Source organism: Rhea pennata, chromosome 2 (assembly GCF_028389875.1).
Source record: "Rhea pennata isolate bPtePen1 chromosome 2, bPtePen1.pri, whole genome shotgun sequence".
NCBI classification, from domain to species: domain Eukaryota; kingdom Metazoa; phylum Chordata; class Aves; order Rheiformes; family Rheidae; genus Rhea; species Rhea pennata.
The window spans coordinates 162,029,683-162,052,095 of record NC_084664.1 but is presented as its reverse complement, the minus strand read 5'-3'; the positions used below and the strand labels follow the sequence as shown (position 1 = coordinate 162,052,095).

Sequence of the window (22,413 nt, the reverse complement as noted above, 5' to 3'; positions counted from 1 at the left end):
CCGTGTTCATAGTAGCTGCATGAAGTAGGGTTGGAGATGCAGCAAACCTAGTAATCTCCAAACGTGGAGCAGAGTGAACTTCCACCAAACTGTACACATGCTTTCAACACTGTGCCATGGACTAAATTCTAGCAGGGAATCCAAGTGAAAAGGCTATGAGTGGTATCAGACACAACTCCAATCTGTCGTAAGAAGAGAGTTGGTGTTTCCAGGAGAAAACATGGCCAGAAACCAATAGATAGATTTATATTTTTTTATTAAATGAAGAAGTAAAATGCATAGGAATTCCCTTGCTCTACCATATAGAATGGTCACCAAAATAGTGTTGATTATTAATAACCTGGCTTGAGATAGTGGCACAAACTGACTTTATCAAAAGTTGTTATCTCTTCACGCAGACATCAAAAACAAATAAATTGTATAGTTGTATGCTGGCAAAGCAAGTGAGCCCTAGGTTGTTAGCAAGGTGCTGATCCAGGGTCTTCTGCTCTGAAGTCATGTGAAATCAATCAGCTCCTTCCTTTCCTCAGGGAAGCTTGATTTGGGAGTAAGAAACTCAGTAGCAGATCCAGAGGGGCTCCTGCATCACAGGAGTCTGATGTCTGCCTTGGTTTTCAGGGCTTGCGCTTACCACAAACTGGACTGCTGTCTGTAGCTGGTTCCCTCCTGCCCCCCCAATAACCAGCCTGGATTCATGTTTGCTGAGCACGCATTCAAGTCAGACCTGGTCTCATCTGCATGTCTTTCACACATGATTTTTTTGAAATGTGGTCTTCAGTGTCAAAAAGGAAGGAGAAAGACAAATGAGAAGAGGAAGACAGCTAGAAATACAATTAGAGAATGTGAGAAAGAGAAGTAGAGAGAAAAAAAAATGGAGAGACCCTCAAAAGAGATAAATGGACAGGAAGAGACCATGAAATAAGATATCACATGGATAAGTGAGATAAATATATTGTGATTGTGATAGGCATAGAGAGAGAGTGTGAGGCACAGAAGAAGACAGAAAACAATAAATAAGATACAGATAGATATTAGATAGATAAATGATAGTGACAGTGATGGACAATACATAGAAACCCAGTGACAGAGATAAATGTTGACAGAGATAGAAATACATAAATAACAGGTACAGCAGGACAGATGGCTAAGGACAGAGATAAATAAGTGATTCCTAGATAGGGAGAAACAGATAAATTACAGATAACTATATTAGGAACAGATAAATAAATGATGGATTAGATGAAGAAAACGATAAATGAAAGGGAGAGGTAGATAGATACATACAATAAGAGAGACAAAGGGAAGGAAGGAAAGAGAAAGAGAGAAAAAAATAGAAAAAAGAGAAAACAAGGAAAGAGGGAAGAAAGAGGAAGAAGAAGAGACAGAGAAAAAAATCACGTCATACTAACTACACACAAAATATATCCTTGGTTAGGGAAGATCCTGGTTTGCAAGATCGAATTATATGCAAGTGCCAAGCAAGCTGGAACTACTCTTGCTTGGGAGAGAAGTCTGGGAGGGTAAATGAAAGCCTAGATGTCTTCAAAGGATAAGATTAGTGTCAGCCAAGTGGTCAGGTGTGCCAGGACCAGGAGAGGATGAAACTTGTAAAGATGAATAGGCAGCAAAGCGGACTCTAGACAGCACAGACACCCCCAAGGACATGGGAAAAAACATAGTTCTTGGAGAAAGGGACTGTAAGCCCATGCAGATCTTCAGGATCAAAATGAATGATGTGTGTGATACAACATACAGGAGAAAGGTACAGGCAAAGAGAGACCTGAGCCATCTCCATAGGTACAGACTGTTTACAACTGTACCAGATGTGTCTATAGGGTCAGGAGGACAATTGTCCTTTCTGGAATGGGGGGAAGGTCCTCCAGATTCCAGACCTTCTCCAAGGCACCTCTCTTGAGCACAGAGCTGTCTGAGGTTGGCCTTGGAAAGGGGCTACTAAAGCAAAGAAGAATCTCAGAAGGAAGAGATGAAACATATCTCTTATTCCTGAATACCTTTCTCTGCCACCATGTGAAATGGGCCACACATAAGTAATAACACCTTGGAGGCACGGTTTCATCTTAGCTGAAAGCCAAGAAACCTGTGGGGAAAGATAATAAGCAAAGCATAGGGCAGAAAATAGGAGGGTTGCTTTATTTAAGGCAAGGCTGAGAGTAAGGGCAGCCCACATAAGTACATGCAAGCCACGAAGGCACACACGAATAAAACAGAAATGAAAAAAAATGGCCTAGTTCAATCCCCAAACCAGGTCACTTGTTGATTCTCACCTGTGATGTGCTCACCTGATCTACAAGCCATATCCACATCCTTCTCAAAATCGGTCTGAAAGACAGAGAACACAGAGGATGTGGTCAAAAAGAGCTGACAAGGAAAGGAAAGCCATCTGGAATGCAAAAATGCTTTAACTCACTAGTCAGAAACAATCTATGGAAAGAGTGGAACACAGAAATTTGTGTTGGGCTTTGAAACATGGCAGAAAACCTTCCCCCCCACCCATCTATGGCTCTTGAATCTCAGGCAGTGATAAAGCTGTAACACAACTTCGCAGCTGGATTTATCTGCTCATCCATGGATTCAGCATTCCAAGGCTATCAGATCGAAATCCTTCTCCGGAATATGCTTATGCACATTCCTAGAACACAGGTCTAGAAATCCTGGTCTGTTCTGCCTTGGACTTATCTCCTCATACCTTATCAAAGTGGATTCTCCATCAGCTAAAAAGATCTGAAGATGCCTCTGGAAGCCCTCTGTACCTACTCAGTTTTCGTGTCATCAATTACCAAGTCATATAAAGTGCAAACATGTCTCTGCTTCTGAAACTATTATATGAAAACAATAAGTCCCTGTAGGAACAAATGCTGCCTAACTTTTTCAACTCATCTGTGTAGTCAAATGAAACCCCTCTCTCCTCCTAGTATAAACTAATGCTTTTCCTAAAGCTCTCAGCAGATAACATTTCAAATAACTGGATATAACAAATCACAATGGGTCATGAGTTTTCATGGAGTGATAGAAAGGCTAACAAAAAGGTAGATGAGTTCACTGATCATTTCTGGTATCATTTTGGAATGAAGGCACTTAATATAACTGTATCAACATGATGAAATACATTCCAGTGTCATACTAGCTATGGAGAGCATGCTTAAAACCATCCCTCTGTGATAAACTGTTCAAAATCAACAGGCTGAGATCCAAGAGTCTTAGGAGAGCTGGCTAAGGAATTCTATAAACCTTGCTATTACTAAATTCTTAGTTAATTTTGGAATATCAAGGAAATTTGAAAATAAGAGAAATAATACTGGGCGTATGCTAAAAAAGGCAAGTGGGATAAGACAGCAAAATATAATAACACTTGCACGACAGAAGTTGCAGAATAATGGAACAGTTTGTACTGGTCCTACTGACAAATAAATAAGGACAGGTGTATACTTAATACCAGTCAACAAGAATGGATGGAAAACAGTTTTACCCAGCTAAACTTTTTTTCTATTCACTGAGAAGATTTTGAGAATATTGAAAAAGGTACACACAAAAATGTGCTCCTGTAAAGCCTTTGATTTCTTTGGTCAGAGTACAACACAGTCACTATAAAATAACATTGCATTTCTCCAAAAATGTCAGTGAGGAGCCATCATTTGTGTTTGGATTGATTTTTTTGTAGTTTTTTGTTTGGTTTTTGTTTGCTTGTTTGTTTTTGCTTGAATGGGAGGAAAATGGTTGTAACCTGTCTGTTTTTCAACACTTCCACAGAAGTATATGTAATCTCATAGCTAAAAACGTGCAGTCGACAAAGTTTTTCGAAGCGGTAAATAATGAATGAAAACTCAGAGTTGTACAAAGAGGGATAAAATCTGAGACTTCAGAATGTTGTGCTCAGGATGGTCACAACAGAATAACAAATGTAGTATTCGTATTTTTAAGGGATGCTGAGAAATTGAAGGGCATAACTGGGAGGGGGGGAAATGTCTTATAGAGAGAGAATAAAAGAGATCTGTGTTACGCTACTGAAAGGAAGATTGATATTGGATATGATTATGGTGTTTGTTATTGAAAGAGCAAGGTGCTAGACAGACAAGAGGCTTTCTAATTAAATATAAAAAGGCACAGAAAGAAGTGAAGTATGAAAATGAATAGCCTACGCATTTGAATCAGAAACAATGCACCTTTTTTTAACAAACACCTACGAGACGTGAAGAACTGTATATTCCCCGATGTCTTGACTTAAAGGCTCTACTTTCTGAAATGAGAACTTTCACCCTAGCACAAGCTACTCAGCACAAGAATGACTAGAAGAAATGCGCTGGGCTGCAATGTGGATGGAGTCTAAGTAGATGAATTAGTAATATCTTCTGGCATTAAACCCTACGAATATATCAGTATGAAAAAGCCTGTCACATCTCTGAACCAGGCAAAGAGCACTGTGCAAAAGGGCAAAGGAAAATCCTAACTGGTCTGCTTTGAAACTTATCTAGATCTTGTCTGGACATCCCTGCCACAACCTCAGAATTCAAATGGCTGTTATACCATCTCCATCGTGACTTTGGAGCAGTTTCAAAGCTATGCTCTATAGCTTGTATCTAGTCTGCTTGCAAAGGACTTACCTAACAGGATGAAGTTTACTGCACTTAAACTATATTCCCAGTGAAGCAATGTAAAGTTAACAACTCTGCTTCAGAGATATAAAGTCTCTTTGAAAGAGTATCTTTGTAATAATGACCATGAACCAACACACAGTGATTAAATCATTATTAAACTATGGCCTCCTAGCTCCAGGTAGGACAAGGAAGCATGTTGGGACGAAAATGTCTAGGAAATAGATAGTGAGAGAAAGCAGGTATATTTTGTCTTTCTTTTTTTTCTGAGAAAGAAAGGATCTGACCAGGCTTAACATAAAAATGTTTGCAAAAGCCAGTGCATAAGCTTGAGTTCCTGAATGCAATAATGAAAAGAAATAGGATTTGTGGATAAATGAGAACCTAGAGCCAAGCACCGCATTTGTTCAAGCATAGTTTTAAAGGAAAAATGAGTGATCACTGCAAAATGTAGGACAGACTGAGTCTATTATTTATATGTTACTGTTTAAAAATGCCCCAGATCCCTTAATAGCGGACTAGATGGTAGCTTTCCCTACCATTAGCTGAGCATGTCCATTCTGAAATGACCCCCCAGAGTCTCCATTGCCCTCTTCTTGACGATCCACTACTCGGCACTTTACAGCATCCTGGACCTGCAGAAGCAAATGGATTTGCAAAAGATAGAATCAGAAAGAAGTCTTGTGTAAAACAAAATCATATGAAGTTCTGCTGAAGAGAAAATCTTCTAGTCCTCGGTAACTTAAAATAAAATGACTCCTACTTCAGTAGCATGTACTGGTACTCATTTCAAACAGTTCAGAAGTTATCTTACACACTAACAGAGCAATTCAAAGGTTTTGCAGGTGTCCTGGGTCACACTGCTGGTCACTTCTAGTAGTTTGGTTTATACAGTCAAGGAGGAAAATATCTTCTATTTTGCAGCTTGCAATATTTTTACGATACATGCTATTGCATAAATCTTTATATTGGGTCCTAGTATGTGTGATTATGATACTATATTAACTTTATTATATACTTGATCCAAAACTTGCTGAAATCAATGCAAAAATCTAAGTGACTACAATAGGAGTTAAATGTAGTCCCAAATTCATAATGCAATTAGTTAAGTGAGTCTCAGCCAAGCCAGTGGTGTAATTCCATTGATTTCATTGGTCTGACATAAGGAATTAATCCATTTTACTTAATTTAAATGAGCTGTAGGAAGATAAAATGAGTATTGGAAAAAAAAATAAAGCTTCCTGTCTTTGTTATTAATAGCTTATCCATTCATTAAGATGAAAAGAATAAAAGAAACATAAAACATTCTTCATTTTCTTCCCTGATATAATTTACCGCTTTAAATATCCACAGGGAGGCCAAAGAGAATTTGTTCAATTTCCTGGCTGAATTACAGCTAGCTTTACTTTCTAGTCTTAATATCTATGTACCAGTGCCAACATACAACCATTCTGTAAACTTCTGCAGTACAAGTTGTCCCTCTCAAAACCAAATAACAAACTTGTTTTGGCTAATATTCCATTTTCAATGGGATGGAACACTTCTGGAAATGCTTATTTTTGTGTTAAACAAGCAAAATATAATATGTTAGCTAGAAGACAAGCTGAATTAATATTGTTCCCAAAATTCCAATGACAATCATTGACTTATCCATCCATTCATCCATCCCTCCCTTTCTTCTTTCCTTCCCTGGCTGATAATGTCATAGTCATTTCTGTGGTCACAGTCTATGTGAAGGTGAGAGCTCGCAGCTCACAGGATTAGAGAAGCTAACCGGCTGACTGCACGTTTTTCAGATGTTTACTATAGCAAGTATGTTGGTTATACATAAAAGAACAAATCATTGTGCCCACCTCCCGCCTTAGGATGCAATGGACCATCACGATGACGAAGCCCTCCAGTGAGTCAAAGACGGCGAAAAGGATCTGGAAGAGTGCCGACCGCCGATCTGTGATTGCCAGGACTGCAGACATCCAAGTCAGAGCCAGGAGAGGCAGGACCACGCACGAGCTCCAAAGGGATGCCCTGTTAAGGGAGAGAAAAAGAGCATTCAGCTCTACTTTAGCCTCATCCATTTCCATGTAGGATGCTAATTCAGCCTCCTGAACCCATGGGGCTTCAGAAGACCTCTCCTCAGCAAATGTATGCTTGTGCTAGAAGTTTTCTGAGCCCCTCTCCCAGAGAAGCAGGAGAATGCTTTGTACACTCACGCTACCAAAGCAAATATATATTTCTAAGAGAGTGACCACTAACCAGTGGTGCAATCATGGGTAAAACTCAAGGTGGGGAGGAAGGAGGCAGATATCTCACTTTCCCCTTCATGTCCTTCCCACTCTATGCCCTTACTTCACAACTGTGGTGTTTCCCAAGGAGGGGAGACAAAATACAGTCACTGTAGGTTGCCAAAGCGAAGTGGAACAGCTGCCGCAGAGGCTGGTTTGTCATGATGGTTGTCTGTATTCAGGTTACGGACACTAGGACTTCTACAGCACATAGAAGACACTATCAGGTGAGAACACATTTCATGGTTCCAAATAACTAAAATGGATAAGCATGGAGCTGATGGGGAGCTTGATCTCCTCTCGCTGTTGCAAAATGGGTCCCTTTACAGCAGATGCTCCCTGTAAGACCACATCGGTCAGTATCAAGACAGCTGATACCTGACTCAAATTATTTCAAAGTTTCTGCTTTCTCCTCTGATATTCCTAGCTGAATGTTTTGAAAACTTGCAGTTGTTTTAACATTTAGTAATATCACTGTAAATAAATTTATTCTTGAGGGGACATGCTGGGTTGAAATCACTTCTTAAACCACGATGTAGAAAACTGGACATAACAGTCTTCTGCAATGCAAGTTCCATCACATGAACCCCCAAGTCTTTTCTACTTATAATGGCTCTAGAAATGAGAAAGCAGTTCTGTTTCCATGGACAATTCAGTCATTCAGCTCTTTGACTAAAAGGGTCCCAAGCGATCTTAACTTCATGCTATGGACATTTCAGGAAGATGACCTAACGTCAGCTATCAGTTGTCCTATAAATATGGGTGCTCTGGCACACTAAGAATACTGGGGAATTTCTTTGTGGGGATATATCTAACAAATAAGAGTTGGCTCATGCCCAGACTGAATAACAAGCTGAGCTTCAAGATTTTCTGCATAGAAAACCTCAATCTATATAGCAACAAACACATACAGGCAACACAATAAATTAGAGAACGGATATCATGACACACATTTTACAGTACTCACATATGACTTGATTACCATTACATGCTATATGATCAAGTTTTTAATAATGTTTACTTGCCGGTTATCCAGGCACCACCCTCACAGAGCTCAGTGAGAGATTTACCTGAACAAAACTGGATTAAAGAACAGGTATGGACATCAGGATTTAACACCCTGAATTCAGTTCAGAGATTTTTCAAGGATTGCTGCATCGGTTGTGCTGTAATGATCATATACTGAAGCGATGGGTTATTTGTGTAGTCATAATGGTATTTTTACTGCAAATATTTCTACAAGCAGGCCAGACTCAGATGTGTTTCTCGGTGGTATACTTAAGCAACTTACCTAAAGGACCAGGTAAATGACATCTACTTCTCTTCAGCTAAATCAAGTATTATGAGGTTTGCATGTAAGGTAAAGACCATGACATAACCTAGATATCTGGTATTTTCCTATAGGATGATACAATGAAAGGTCTTCCATGTCCAATAGGAAGTATAATTTTAAAGCACTGCTTACCAAAAAAAAAAAAAAAAAAAAAAAAAAGAGCAGCAGCCAAAGACAACCCTCAACCAACCAACCAATGCCTAAACAAATCTTTTTGTTCCACTTCTACCCCAGCTCCTCAAATCTGTCTCATCACACTGAAATAAGTGAAATCTCACATTGCTATCATTTGCAGTGGTAGATCAATAACACTGTCTGAGGAGGAAGTGCAGAGAAAACAAAATCAGAGGCAGAAAAGCCAAATGGAAAGATTTCCTCCACCGTGTGCCATTCTAGGTGTGTCCTCCATGCAAGGATCAGCAAACACAATCTGCCTCATATAAGGCTTGGTAAAGGAAGTCATTCCAAGAGCAACCTGCAAAATCACCCACTGGAAAAAGAGAGAGTAAACAGGCTGCTAGAGCAGCTCCTGCTGGACGACTGCTTCCTGGAATCAACCAGCATAATCTTAACAAATACCAAGGTGTGCATTACAGCTACCAACATGAAATCTGAAAATCACATCTGAGAATGGATTTGACCTATAAGTAAGCGTCTAGACTAATGATCTATAATTTGGACTGACTTCTCCATTTTTGAACCAAAACTGCAACATCAAATTGGCAATCGTTTTTATTTAGATCCAAGATTTAGATGTGGATTTGCTGTTGGTTCATTCTAGCAAGAAGCTAGAATTCAAAATCTGACTTCAAAATCTGCTCCAGCAAATTATGCAGACACACTGCTTTAACAAGTAACTCTTAATTTGCTCTCCACAATGCAGACAAAATTATTCCTAACTACACTGGAATCCCTTCAGAGCTTCTGTAGTCCTTATCCTGGAGTCAGTGAGTCCTTTCTAGCCCCATGGTCTACCTGTCTCCATACAGACAAACTGTTTTAACTTTCTTCTGAATCGAGATATCTTAGCTGACTTCACTGCAGATCCCACAATAAGCAACCTTAATAGCAGTATTCTTCTTACATACTCCCACCTCAGATGATGAAAATAGCATTATGCCAGATATTTGGGTGGTGTAAATCAGAATTTTCCCAACTGAGATATGCTGATTACACTAGCTATGAGTATGGCCTGACTTTCTGATCTCTTTGTGATTCATCTTATAGGTGCTGAAAACTCACCAGCATTCATCCCTTACAAATGTTATGGAAATGTTGGTTGACATTTAATGTATAATCTTTATTCTCAGGCGGCAGATGGTAATGGGTCATAGGACTATAACTTACTCTAATTTCACTTTCACAGCTCAGCTTAGCTTTTGAAGTATTAAATGAAAAAAAAAGTTTCATTAAAAAAAATCATATCAATCTTGAAATTTCAGAAGAAAACTCAGCGGGAGATAAGTGGATTTCCTGTGACATTGCCCTTAATTCCACCTGCAGTGAGTTGAATTCATAGCCGAACTCATACTTCTGCCACCTGTCTGTCCCTTTTTCCAGAGGTGCTTTGCATCCTTAAAAAGTTGCAGAATAACTTTCAGGACCTAAAGAACATCATAGGGTTATGGTGCTACGCAACATGAAATGATGATTTGTTATCTAATGACATTGTGATTACTTATTAATTCTTCATTATGGACTGTCTGTGATAAATGAACCCAGGATTTCTATTGGTTGAGGCAAAGGACTTACCCCTATAGCTAGCAGATGTAGTAGGCATTTTTCCTCTTATTTGTTCCATATATCACAGCACTCATTATGAATGACAGTAATGTTATAAGGGGAAGATCATTACACTGCACCGTTGAAGCATGATGCTGCTTTACTGTGTGATGACCATGGCATAATAATGTTACTCAGCAGTACAGTTGTCATGTCATGCTGCTGCTCCCCAGCACCCCACGTTCCTGCTGCTTCACGGAGAAATGGCATTACCTTGGGATATGGCAATGCCACATCACAACGCAACCATGTATTGTTGCAGTGCCATGTGACAACATGGAAACAGGGTAACATTGCCTAAAGCTTTATCTAGGAGGACAAAAACTTAACCTCAGGACAAGAGCACTTAAGAGACCCAGCTCTGGAAGCAAAGAGTTCATGGTACTTGGTCAGAATGTCAAAGGCTAATTGTGGTTTTGTTATTTAACTAGCTGGTGGCTAGTTCATCTTTGCAAAAAGAACCAGGATAAACTGATGGAACTTAGAGGATAATAATGGAAAGAGAAAAAAGGTTTTTGTAAACAAAGATCTACATGAAGAAAGAATAAGAGGCCAGGACCCTGACAAGGTGCAAATAGGAGAAGGACACACAATACATGTCAACAAAGATGTAAAGAACCATTACAAAGAGGTAAGCAATCAATTCTTCTCATTACTCAAGGCTGACAGGACAGCCAGTACAATAAGCTAAAGAAAGAGCAGAAGGAAAATATCTTTGTAACTCAGGAAGCAGCTCCTGGGGAAGGGCTGTGGAAAGGGCAGTGGCAGAGAGATTTAACACACAAGGCAAGGGGATGCTCCTCAGATGCTGCGCAGATGGGGTAGCTCCATTCTGGAGAGCCATTCTAATGACCTTTTTACTCCTATTTCACAGCACTTCTGCTACAGGAAAAACACTGTACAAGGATTTATTTTATTCCTTCTCTTGCTCTTTATTCCTTCTCTTCTGTTCTTCCTAAAACCAAGAATACGAGTGTTGCCAAAATTTTAGGGACAGTTCTAATGAAACCCCCTTTAATGTTGCTTCCATATTGCCAGGAAAGGAAATCTGTAACTAGCAAAGAAGGATTGCTATGCATGCTGCTTCCAGGTATGAGGAGCACAGAAAAACAAGACATCACTCTCTTTTTCTCTCAAAGGCAATTCTTCTCTCACATGCTGGAATCTGAACCATATGACTAGTAGAATGGGAAATCAAATACCTCTGAGCTAGACAGGCAGGTAATGAAGTAACTATGGACAGGCTACTTGGTTATTCACCAAGATAACAGCAAATCCCTTACATGGAGTATTTATTCACCTCTGACAACAGCAAATCCCTTACATAGAGGATTTAATGCAAAAATCTCTGATGATGCAAGTTGGATGATGCATAAGTAGGGCAATGACTCCCTGACATTGATGGATCCTTGCCTGAGTTGCCTCCAAGACAGATTCAAGTTGAGTAAATTGTGCCAGGGCCTTAGTCTTGGAGTACACAGTCTCTTCCCTAAGGTCAGAACTTGAGCTTCTAACTTCACAATGCACTACCTGATATGAATTCCTTCCCTTCTTGCTTCCTTCCTTCCTTCCTTTCTTCCATCCATCCATCCATCCATTCATCCATTCATCCATCAGCAGTCCTTGGTTTCTGCAGTAGACTGCCTCTTTCACAGCAAATACAAAAAAATGACATGTCCTTGAGATATTTTTTAGCTATTTCAGTTTCAGATCAAAATTTTGCACAGGTGGCAAAGACAAATTGGTTATAAGGCTTCATTTCACAGGCTAAGGCTACCGTACATGCAGCAACTAAAAGGAAAGAAATGAGGGAAAAGAGGTCTTTTCAATGGCAAAATGTGCCAGGGATCTACTCCAAAGCAGACCACAAAGCAGAGGGAGAGAGAGGTTTCTTTAACACGCAGCTATCAAGTTTAGCTTACATTTAATGGGTCAGAGATCCAAAGCTTTCCCTTTTATTACTTCCCTAGTCAAGAAATGACATAATTTCCAGTGCATATACCTTTTCTGTCATGTCATACATCTACGTCTCTTCCTGCTCAGTGGTTTGCTTTGATTTCCCCCAGTTATACATCGCCTTCTCTGGACCTTTCTCCCTTAGACACAGAGATATTACTATAATGTGCTGCTCAAAACTGCTATGATTTTCAAAAGCCCCCCCCCCCAAAAAAAAGGGATAAAAAGAAGTTGTATGTATCTTCTCATGCCATACTATCCTAGAGATAAGCCTCTGAAACCTACAGCTCTTACAGGAGGAGAGCTGGAGCGGGTTTGAGTAATTCCATCAGGAACAAAACAGTAACACGCTTGATGTGGTCTCCACTAAGAAACTATGGCTAATTCCATGTCAGACAAGAGCCAGGAATCCTTACGGCATCTAATTGCCACTGGAAGACTTCAAAACTAAATGGCAAAACTGGCCCAAAGTATGGGATCAATGCCAGTGGAATGGTAGTAGTGACATGTAGCAGAGTCAGTTTTGCCTTACTGACAATTTATTTACAGTAGATCTGGAGGAAGAAAAATAAAGAGTTCAACTGCAGAATGAAGTGGATGACAAAGGTCAGATCAGGGCAGGGTGAACTAATTTATCTATTACTCAGCTGTCTTTTTGCAAGGACAAGACCATAGTAAACTTCAGGATACACAACAAAACCAGCACTGGCATTAATCATTTAAAGTATCTATCTTCTGGGGGGAAGAAACACGTAAGCTTTTAAAAGAGTCCTCCAATCTTGATCAAATTAACCAAATTAAAATAGCAGGAGACTGGTATTTCAAATCCCCTTTTTCCAGATTTGAAGATGAATCAGAGTATATGATTTATGACAAGCCAATGTCAAATAATATAGGAGAAGGATTTGACATTGTCTTACTTTTGAAAGGAATTCACTATGAAATGAATGCTTTTAATAGTCTGGTTTGTTAATAGTAAGGCTTCTGCTGGTTTAAACGTCCTTCTCCAGACATGGAAAACCAAAATGCAGTGACCTGCTAATGCTAGTCTTGTGATATGTGATCTTGACCCATTCCACTTCACCATCTCAGCTGGGCACTATTGCAAAAGGTAGACAAAAAGTTGAGCAGTAAAAAATAAACAAGATTTTGTTTAGCTTTCGCATTTCATAGGAAATCTTGACTCTTAATAAAGGTGACTGAATATTCTCTTTTTTTCTGATGATAATTGGTCATTTTTCAAAAACAGACATTCTTCCTAAATACAATTTCTAGATATGGGCCAGTTAAAAAAAAAATGAAAAATAAACCTTGTGTTTTGATTTTCTTTTACATTTCTACATTTTGAATTTTGGCTTTCAACAGTTCATTTCTGGTTAGATTGATCAAAGGTAGGAATTTTACACACTGCAAATGTTCAAACGTTTAGCTCTTGAGACTTTTTCTTTTGCACATTTTATATATTGAATATTACTTTAGATATTTCAAGTAAAACATAGAATTACCCAGAAACTCGTAATTCTATACATAGTCTTTCATCTAAGAAGAGATCTAAGAGCATTTGACTTTTGAAACTCAGAGCTATAAAATGCTTTAAGATTTTGAAAACTCACTGTAAGTGCTTTCAGAGGACCGCAAGAGGCAGTCAACACTTATCAAATCTGAATTACAGCCCTATGAGGAATTAAACCTAACTCCAGCCTTGCCTAAGAAGAAAACATAGAGGTGTGAGTCACCAATTCATGAAAACTGTGCTCAATCTTCTGTAGTTTAATCGGAATCAAAGACTCAAATATATGTTTAAGTGTTCACCTAAACTAGAGTTTGAAGCCCTAATATTCTACTATCAAAATCAATGGGAACCACATCTTGTATTCTGTAACTTCAAGAACCAAACTGAATCAGGGCATTAAATGTATACCCAAATTTAAGCAAATGAAGAGTCCCATTATCTTCCAAGGACTGCTCACATGCTTAAACATAGACATGTTTTAAAGTGTTCTGCAGGATCTAGCCCATCAACTTTTGCTCCAGTGATCTTTCAGGAACCCTACACTACTCATGGCCCACAGAATGAGGTCAGGGAGAGGTGGGAATGTGGGGACGTGGGCAGGGGCATGGGGAGAGAAAACAAACAGGGGTTGGCAAAGGAGGGGAATGAAAGAGGGAAATTAAAAAAAGAAAGTGAGAAAGAAAGAAAGAAAAGAAGTTGAAATTAGAGGAACTAACATGGCGTTACTGGTGGCTGTGGCCGAAACTTCTGCAGAAGAAACTACTCCACACTTGGAACATTTGAGCGTCATGCCGTAAAGGGGCACTGCCATCTGACTGCAATTAAAATCAAAAGACTGAAACAAAACAAAACACTTTGCTCATGAACACAAACGTAGAAAAGAAAGGGAAAGAGAAGCCAAAGGAAAGAGAGAACGAAAGAAAGGAAGAAAGAACGAAGAAGGGGAACCAACCAGCCATACCCAGTTTGAAAAGAGAAATGAAAGACAGGAAGGAGTAAAACTCTCTCATCTGTATCATTCCAGATGCAGGAAATGGGAAAATGTGTGATTCAGAGATGTGTTGGTGCCGCTTGAGGGGGTGGAACTGTGTTGGTGAAGGTTTTGCCAGATTTAGGCTGTCTCTCTCCAGCACCCATGGAAGAGAAACCAGTTCTGCTCTTCCAAACTCCACTGCCTTCTTTTGGCTTGTTTTGAGAAATTGTTCTTTTCCCTTCTGGCCTTTTTACTCAGAAAAAAAAAAGAAAGGTGGCAGGGTTGTACAGTAGAAGGCAAGAAGTAGGGCTGTGGGGACTGTGTCTGCATCTGCTTAGGTTGTTTCCTAAAGCAATGCAACGGATAGACAACATTTTCTCCCTTGGCCCTTGAATACTCCTGCTAATCCTTAGGCTGCTGATAACACCTATGTGGCAGCTGACAACAACAGGAAATGGGCCACTTTTTGGTGACTTAATCTGTGACAAAGCACATGCAAATGGAGCTATGTTCCTGAAGTTAAGCATGAGCTTAAGTGTTTTGTCAGGTCGTCCTGAAGGGAGGTGAATGGGCTGAATATGTCTAAGTGGTTTCTTTTCTTAGATTTGTGGAACATCTCCTTTTGGAGCTGATAACATCCTCAGGATTAACTCTGAGACTTGCTCACATAGGTTTCTCTCTTTTTATCACGATGAGACCAATCACAGGCCACTGTGGGCTGGGGGACCCAGTAAAGGGCATGCTCATCTGACTACTGCTGTGTAGGAACTCACCCAGCCAACAAGCCAGCTCTCACCCAGGAGCCCAGAGGCCACATTAACTTGACACTGGCCATGTTTCTTCCTCAAATTTATTAATTTGCATGCACTGCCTAGTAAGCACAGATACATGTCTTCCACATCAGACCTGGTCTAGGAAATGGGTAGGAGTCAGCAAAATATCCTACAAACCTACACAAAGAGCCAAATATCAAGATGACATTAACATCATTGGCAAGGGACAGCAGGTCTGTTATTCCTAGGTAATAGTAGTGTAGCTGGTGAGAGATGATGTTTGCAGGTACCAAATGTAGGGCTTTTACAGCCCTACCCTGTCCAGGAGAGAGACCAGAAAACCTGAAAAATTGTTTCCTAACTCTTATGGTTGTGTTCAGTCTAAATTGAAAAAAGGACACCCCTGTGAATACCAACACAGGATTATTGGTGGTCATCTGAGCTTACTTTTAAGTGGCTATTGATTGGTCTTTTAATCAGTTACAGTGACATAAGCCATTACTTCCTTCCAGAATAATGATTCGTATCTAAGGCATCCCACAGCAACTTGCAGCCTTGAGACACAGAGAAAACTAGCTCCTGTGTCAATAGATACATATCTTTGAGGAAGAATAGTGTAAATCCAGTGAGAATAATGGCTGAACCAAAGATAAAGTGGGTCTTGAGAGGCATTAAGTGCAAGACCATTAAAAAAGATGGTCTATCCCCAGACCTATAAGCCACAAAGAACAGATAAGCAGAGAGACAGAGAGAGGCAGAGATAGGCAGCAAAAAGAAAGTAGATTCATTCAAGAAATTTGATGGAAAACTATACCAGAAAAAAACATGAATGACACTGAATCACAAAAATATGGTCAAAAGACCACTATAACACACAACTGTAACTGCTGTTGGGTGGTATTTATGGAGAAAGCTGTAAGCAGTAAGTACAGATGTGAATGCATTTATATTCTAATGTCTTCTTGTTGGGGGCAAAGGGTTGTTAATAGACTAAATGCCTGTAGCAGGTATATATTGGTGCATGCATGTATGAAATGGTAGCTAATGAAATAATCACGGTGAATAATGCATTCATTTAATTAGCTTCTTTTTCAGCTTCCTCAATACCCACTAGCAGCTCATGGGCTCATCTGGAGTGTTCACTGGAGCCTGGATTTTGCTACCCTTTTTTGAAGTGTGTTATACCATGCATGGCCCAGAGAGCAGGAACTGCTTCCAACATGAAACACTCTCAGATGAAAGGCAATACTTTAAGTCCCTACTTTAATGTAGTCATTATCTTTCCAATTACTTTTTCTCTAGGCACTGACAATCCATCTCTGTTACACCCCACCAGGACAGTCACGTAGAGAATGCTTCACACAAGGTATTGGGACAAACTTGCTCAAGTCCTCTCTGTAATCAATGGAGAGAGGAAAAATGTAAAGTTCCTCAAAAGGGCAACTTGGAACAACTAAACTAGGCTCCTGTCTCTCTCCAGTGGCTACAGAGGAAGCCCAGGGAGATTAAACTCAGCAGGCTAAGATTAGCCTTTGTGAATATACCCTATAGTCTCATTTTTGTTTCCTGGCTGCATGAGCACACAAATGCTTCTGGAATAAATGCCGGCTGAATAAATTTAAAATTCATTTTAAAGGCTCCTGCGTACAACATTAAAACATTTGCTTTTAGTAGCACTCACGTCAATAAAGCTCGAATGCTCTCTGTGCAGCTGACCGCAAAAGGAGGCAGATTAGCCATGGGGAACTGATTAACAATTCCAAGCAAGTATCTGCTGGAAGCTAGTTGCACGATTTTCTCCCTAGCTTTAGTACACGTTTTGTTCCCAGACAAGATTCAGGGCAGTTTTGTGTGGTGATCCAGTTTTCAGTATAATCATATCCATCTTTCTAAGGCCCAGTTTTACAGTACATGTATAAAGTCATTGCCATTAGAAAGTCAATATTTTCTGACAGATACGACACAATAATCATAGCTATTTTCTCTGCTAAGTATAGGGCAAGACCTACTGTGTTTCACATATTATTTTGTCGTAACTGCTGGTTAGCACTGATTTGTTTGTGTCAACCAATCTGCGCTGCAGTATGTGTACTGGGCTTCTCTTCGTGTTAAATAGCTCTTTTCTCTTTCTCTCTCTCTCTTTTTTTTTTCCTTTTCATTTTTGCAACACTGAACCATACTTCTTGCCTCTGCTAAAGGAAACACAATGTTTCTTTATACCATCTCCTCAGATCCAAATATCTCCGAGGCAGTTGCTCATTCCGATTATCTTCAGATCTACCCTCCAACACGGTTCCCAAGCCCAGGCCAGAAGCGGCTAGCTAAAGGGAAGGGGGTATCAGAGCTCTCAAAAGTATTTTGGCATTCTCGGTGGGTGCACTTTGAAAGGAGAACAAAATCGGCAAAATCACTTAGCACAGAGAAGGCTTAAAAGTACTGCACACACACACACAGACACGAAAGAGGGAGGAAAAAGAGAAAAGAAAGAAAAAAACAAAGAACATCAGAAAAAGGATCTTTTTTGTTTTGTAGGTTTTGCTTTCAAAGTATAACTATGAATATGATCAATAACCAGCTGACATGCATTAAATAAGGATATTCAGTGTGCAATTCAGCTTAGACCGAGAAAGGGAGAGACTGACAGACGACAGCTCACTGCTTTGCTAATCCAGTAAATGATTTATTTCAATGTTTACTTTCAAGTATAATTATCTTGCTACTGACTCTGTACGGGGTTAGTGCATTTTCTTGAGTTCTCTCTTTGTAAAGAAGGCATCACCCAGAATAACACAGACTAAAGCTGTGTTAACATTGTGCCAAGGTCACTTCATGTGCCTTTCGAACTCGGCAGCAACAGACTTCAAAGCAGCCCAGGTTTCCTCTTATTATCACTACCACGGACCACTCAGAATCCTGGTTTTCTTGTGGTGTAAGAGAAGGACAAGTTGTGTCTGCTCTAACACCAGCCTTGCAGGACAAAGGTACCTGGACCCTCTCGCCCCAAAGAAGAATCCTCCAGCACTTGCTGTGAGTGGCCAAGCTTCAGCATCTGTGGCCAAGCAACGCCTTCGCTCTCAATAAAAACAAGAAATAAAGTGAAATAGTGAATAGTGAAAGTGTGCTGCTGTTGGCTGTGGAGCCGGGAAAGGCTGTTCCTACTGAGATTCCTCACTTTGCTGCCCTGAGGAACTATGCCACGTGGACACCTCAACACCATTGCTCAAAGCATAAGCCTCCTCAGGTTCCTCCCTTTCTTCCCTTCCTAGCTAGGAGCTAATTTCTATCCTCAATTACGCTGCAGTCACTCTGTGAAGAATTACTTTCACTACAACTATTCAACAGCTAAATGAAAAGAATATTTAACCTTGACTCTAATTTTTACTGCAGTCCTCTGGGACATCTTAGGGCCAAAGACTCTTGCAGGACCAGAGGGGATTAAATCACTTGTCCTCTCTATGAAGCCCAGGAGTGCAGTACATAATACAACAGGTATCTATGCTTCCTCCACTTACACAGATGTATTTTCTTCAAAAACTGGCTGCTCTTCCTCCTAAGGTTGTAGGCTGTGCTTGTAGCCACACCTGGAGGCACTCGAATATTTCTTGCTCTCCCTGTTCTCTCTTTGCAAACGTTTTCCTTCAAAAGTGCAACCATTATCTGCAGTGACAAACCAAACATCACCAACTGACAAGCAACCCAAGCAAGGCAAATGCCAACAACTAAACAAGCAGTCTTTCTTAAGAGCAGGTAGGGAGTTAGCTTCTCTGACTGCAACAGCAACGCAGGTAAGACAGTGGGATGTAGTGTACTAGCGTGAGCAGCCGGGCTGATATGTACATTTTCCATGCTTTGATTTGACTTTAAGCATCAGTGTGCCATTTCTGTCTTTGCTTGAAGCATGGCATAGCCCAGGGATAAAGTCGGAGCAGGCTGCAGCCTCGTTTATAGAAACAAAGATGAAGGGAATTCTCATCCTGCTGGAGCTAGCAACAAAATAGCCCTTGTCAGCAGAGTTTGGTGCTAAGCCAACAGATAGCTTTGTGCACTAGGTGAGGCTCTGCCTGCCTGCTCACTCGTGAAATCACATTTATAAGGGCTGTGCAATATTTTCTTCAATTTAAACTACAAAGAAAAACAGTTCACACACACACATGATGCTTAGGGGGTGGTGGCTGAGGTGGTGGTTGTGGAAAAGATAAAGAACATCAGAAATTTTTCAAGCAGAAGAGATATCTTTCTCTACCTACCAGCCTTTCTTTTTACTCATCCATCCATTCGCTAATCTGCTCACTCCCAGACACCTTTTCAAAGGTTAAAAAAAGGTGTTCAAACACCTTTTCCTGCAAGGCATTTCATAGCTTTGTTGTCCCTCTCAACAACTTGTCAGCCTTTAGATGCGACTTCCCTGGCACACAGCCCATGCCACGTGCCACACACTGTAATGGCATGTTCCTCTCTGATCCAGCTGTTGTCTCTAGGAGTTGGTGTGGAAAGTCATTTTGCTCCCCTAAACCTTAATGAGGATGTATCAGTCTGGGCTGAAGCCATTTTAACAAAGAGCTAAACTTCTAACCCTCCTTTATAATAACACAGTGCTGCTTCTTGGGGTTTTTATTTCTGCTACACTGAATGACAGAATACAGAGATTACTCCAAGTGGGGTTTTTCTTTTGTTTTGCTTTGTTTAGTTTAAATCTGTGGGTCTTTTTTTTTTTTTTTTTTTTTTTTTTTTTGGTTCGTTTGTTTTGTTTGTCTCCAATCTTGAATTCCTTGACTGGTTATTGATCACAACCTTTTTTCTTTGTTTGTTTTCATTCTTTACTTAGATGTATTGATAAGGCATACCCTGCCCGTTCCTTCAGTTTCTTATCTGTTATTCCATCTTTGGATACAAGTTTGTTAAAAACCAGAATGCCAATAACCATGTTCACCTGTTGAAAGAGAAACAACATAGAGTTTTGTTCTCAAATGGTTCAAGTCAAACTCAGTAACATAGAAGGAAAAACAAACTTTTTGGCAAGTTGCACCCTTCGATTTTTCAATAAGCAAGGCTACACCTTGGCAGGCCACCACTCTTCTATCCCCCTCCCACCCTGTCCCACCTCCCCTGACCACGTGTCAGTGAGTTCAGGAAAACAGAATGCAGCTGACAGCAGATTGCAGAGGTCTCTGTGAGCCAGAATGAGCCTGCAAACTGCTCAGATTGCCATAGGACCTCTTGAGCCTGACTTGTTTTGCCCAAGGCATGCTTGAGCTCTAGCAAGGCAAATTTAAGGCAAAAGAACATTTTTCCCAGGATGATCTTCAGGAATATAAATAGAAGATGGTCAATATGTGGGAGAGCAGTGGGACGACAAGGGCTAGTTTTAAAAGTGCCTCTTGAAATCTCTAGTGATGAAGAAACAGCAGTAACAGGATGGGGCTATGCAGTACCTGTAACAGGATGGAGATCTGCTTGCTGTTCTTCTAGCCAGTGAACAACCATCACTGCTCACAAACCCAGAGGTGGAGGGGTGTCAGAGCAAACAGAAACATCAACTGCTGTGCTGTGATCACTTGCGAGATAGCACAGATGGCACAGGACAGAGATCAACCATCTCACCATTTTCAAGAACTTAGTGGACAGGGAAACTGAATACAGTCTGATTTGCTAGGGTGACAGCATGGATATGTTTATCAATAAGGTATTAATATTCACAGGGAAATTCAGGCTGTGCAGAGCTGAGGTCTCACAATGAGAAGCTAAGTTCCTCACTGTTTCTTCTTGAATGCACCCTTTGGGTCACTGTTGCCAGCTGCATCTGTTTTACCAAACCCATCCAAGCCTCAGTAAGCTCTAAACACAAACACATTTGTGATACAAGAGAATCAACCCATTCATAGGAGCACAGGACTGATGGTGGAAAAAGTGACACTCTCCTGGTTTTGTCGTCAATGAAACATCTGATGTTGGTAGAACGAGGTAGTAGATGTTCTTCTGAGCAAGGCCAAATCCACAGATGCACAACGTTACATGTTGGCTGAGAGCCTTAATGAGTTTAATAGACTCTCCTAAGAGAGGGCTAACATAACACAGGGCAGGAAGATGTCTCCATCTAACTGCCTATATCATCTGCAAGACTGAGAAGCCTTTCTGAGTTTGCATTGCTGGTTTTGTCAGGACATGACCCAGCTCACTGAAGGAGAGTCCACAGCTGGGAATAAATGGAAGAACTCCCAAACAGCAGATATGTTCTTTTGCATCAGCTGCTGGGTCACTGGACTACTTTCCACAGCTGCAAATCCAGTTCTAGAGCATATCATGTTATTTTCTATAGAAACAATGCTGGCAAGTCAGACACCGTAACACAGCCAAGGATCAGGAGGAAATCAACAGTGGCTGTATGCTTGGAGAGAAAATGTACTTGAATTCATTGACTGTTCTTCACCATGCAGGGAGGCTGGTTAGTGCAAGGGATATCTTTCTTTAAGGTGCAGCAAGGCAGTAGCAAAGATGGGGCTGAAGTATTGTAGGTTGGATCACTCCCAAGGCTTGGCCCAACAGGCTGCATCTTTGTTCATTTATGGGAGGGAAAATGATGAATGGTGAAGGCCTCCAAGTCATTTCTAAGATGAAGTGTAAGGAGGACAGAGGAGTTTGAGGAAGGGCCTGTTGCAGTTACAAACACATACATCAGTTTGACATAAACACAACTTGGCCTCTGCTGTCATGGCAATGAATAGAAAGAAGTTGTGGTAGGCTGTTTTGAATCTTTCTTATTTTTCACCCCAAGAGGGCAAGAATATCCCCATTCCCAAGCTTCCTTCTTTTGCTACCTCGCTGTCTCAGGACTATTTATCACTTAAGTTTTCTTTAAGTATATTGCATATTTATGACAGAGATAGGCTTAGAGGAACTCTGTCTGGTCTTTTTTTGCACTTAGCTAGTCAAGGACATTTTAACAGGGACTAAAGGCTAGTAAGTTCTGAGCAATCATTTCTAATCATTCATCTTCAAAAATACAAAGGAATCAATTGCAGCTCTGCAACTGTTTCAATAAATAAAAGCTATTTCATCCAATGCATTGATCATTATGATCAATATCCTGCTGTGATACTAGCTCTGTTTCTTTTACAAATGAGGACAGGGATATAGCACGGACAGGCTTCTAAACATAGCTAAACACAGACACTTTTAATAGCAGGCAGTGTG

At 40.4% G+C, this 22,413-nt stretch overlaps 1 protein-coding gene across 1 annotated transcript in view; it reads right to left on the bottom strand.

Moving 5' to 3' along the window:
• The window catches only part of ADGRB1 (adhesion G protein-coupled receptor B1), a 202,776-nt gene that overhangs the window by 19,696 nt on the left and 160,667 nt on the right, over positions 1–22,413 (bottom strand). Inside the window, exons 23-26 of the mRNA XM_062570701.1 lie at positions 20,067–20,152; positions 6,464–6,635; positions 5,150–5,245; positions 2,286–2,340 (exon numbers count right to left, since the gene is read on the bottom strand). Of these exons, the coding sequence (XP_062426685.1) occupies positions 2,286–2,340; positions 5,150–5,245; positions 6,464–6,635; positions 20,067–20,152 (409 nt within the window). The remainder of the gene's footprint in view (positions 1–2,285; positions 2,341–5,149; positions 5,246–6,463; positions 6,636–20,066; positions 20,153–22,413) is intronic.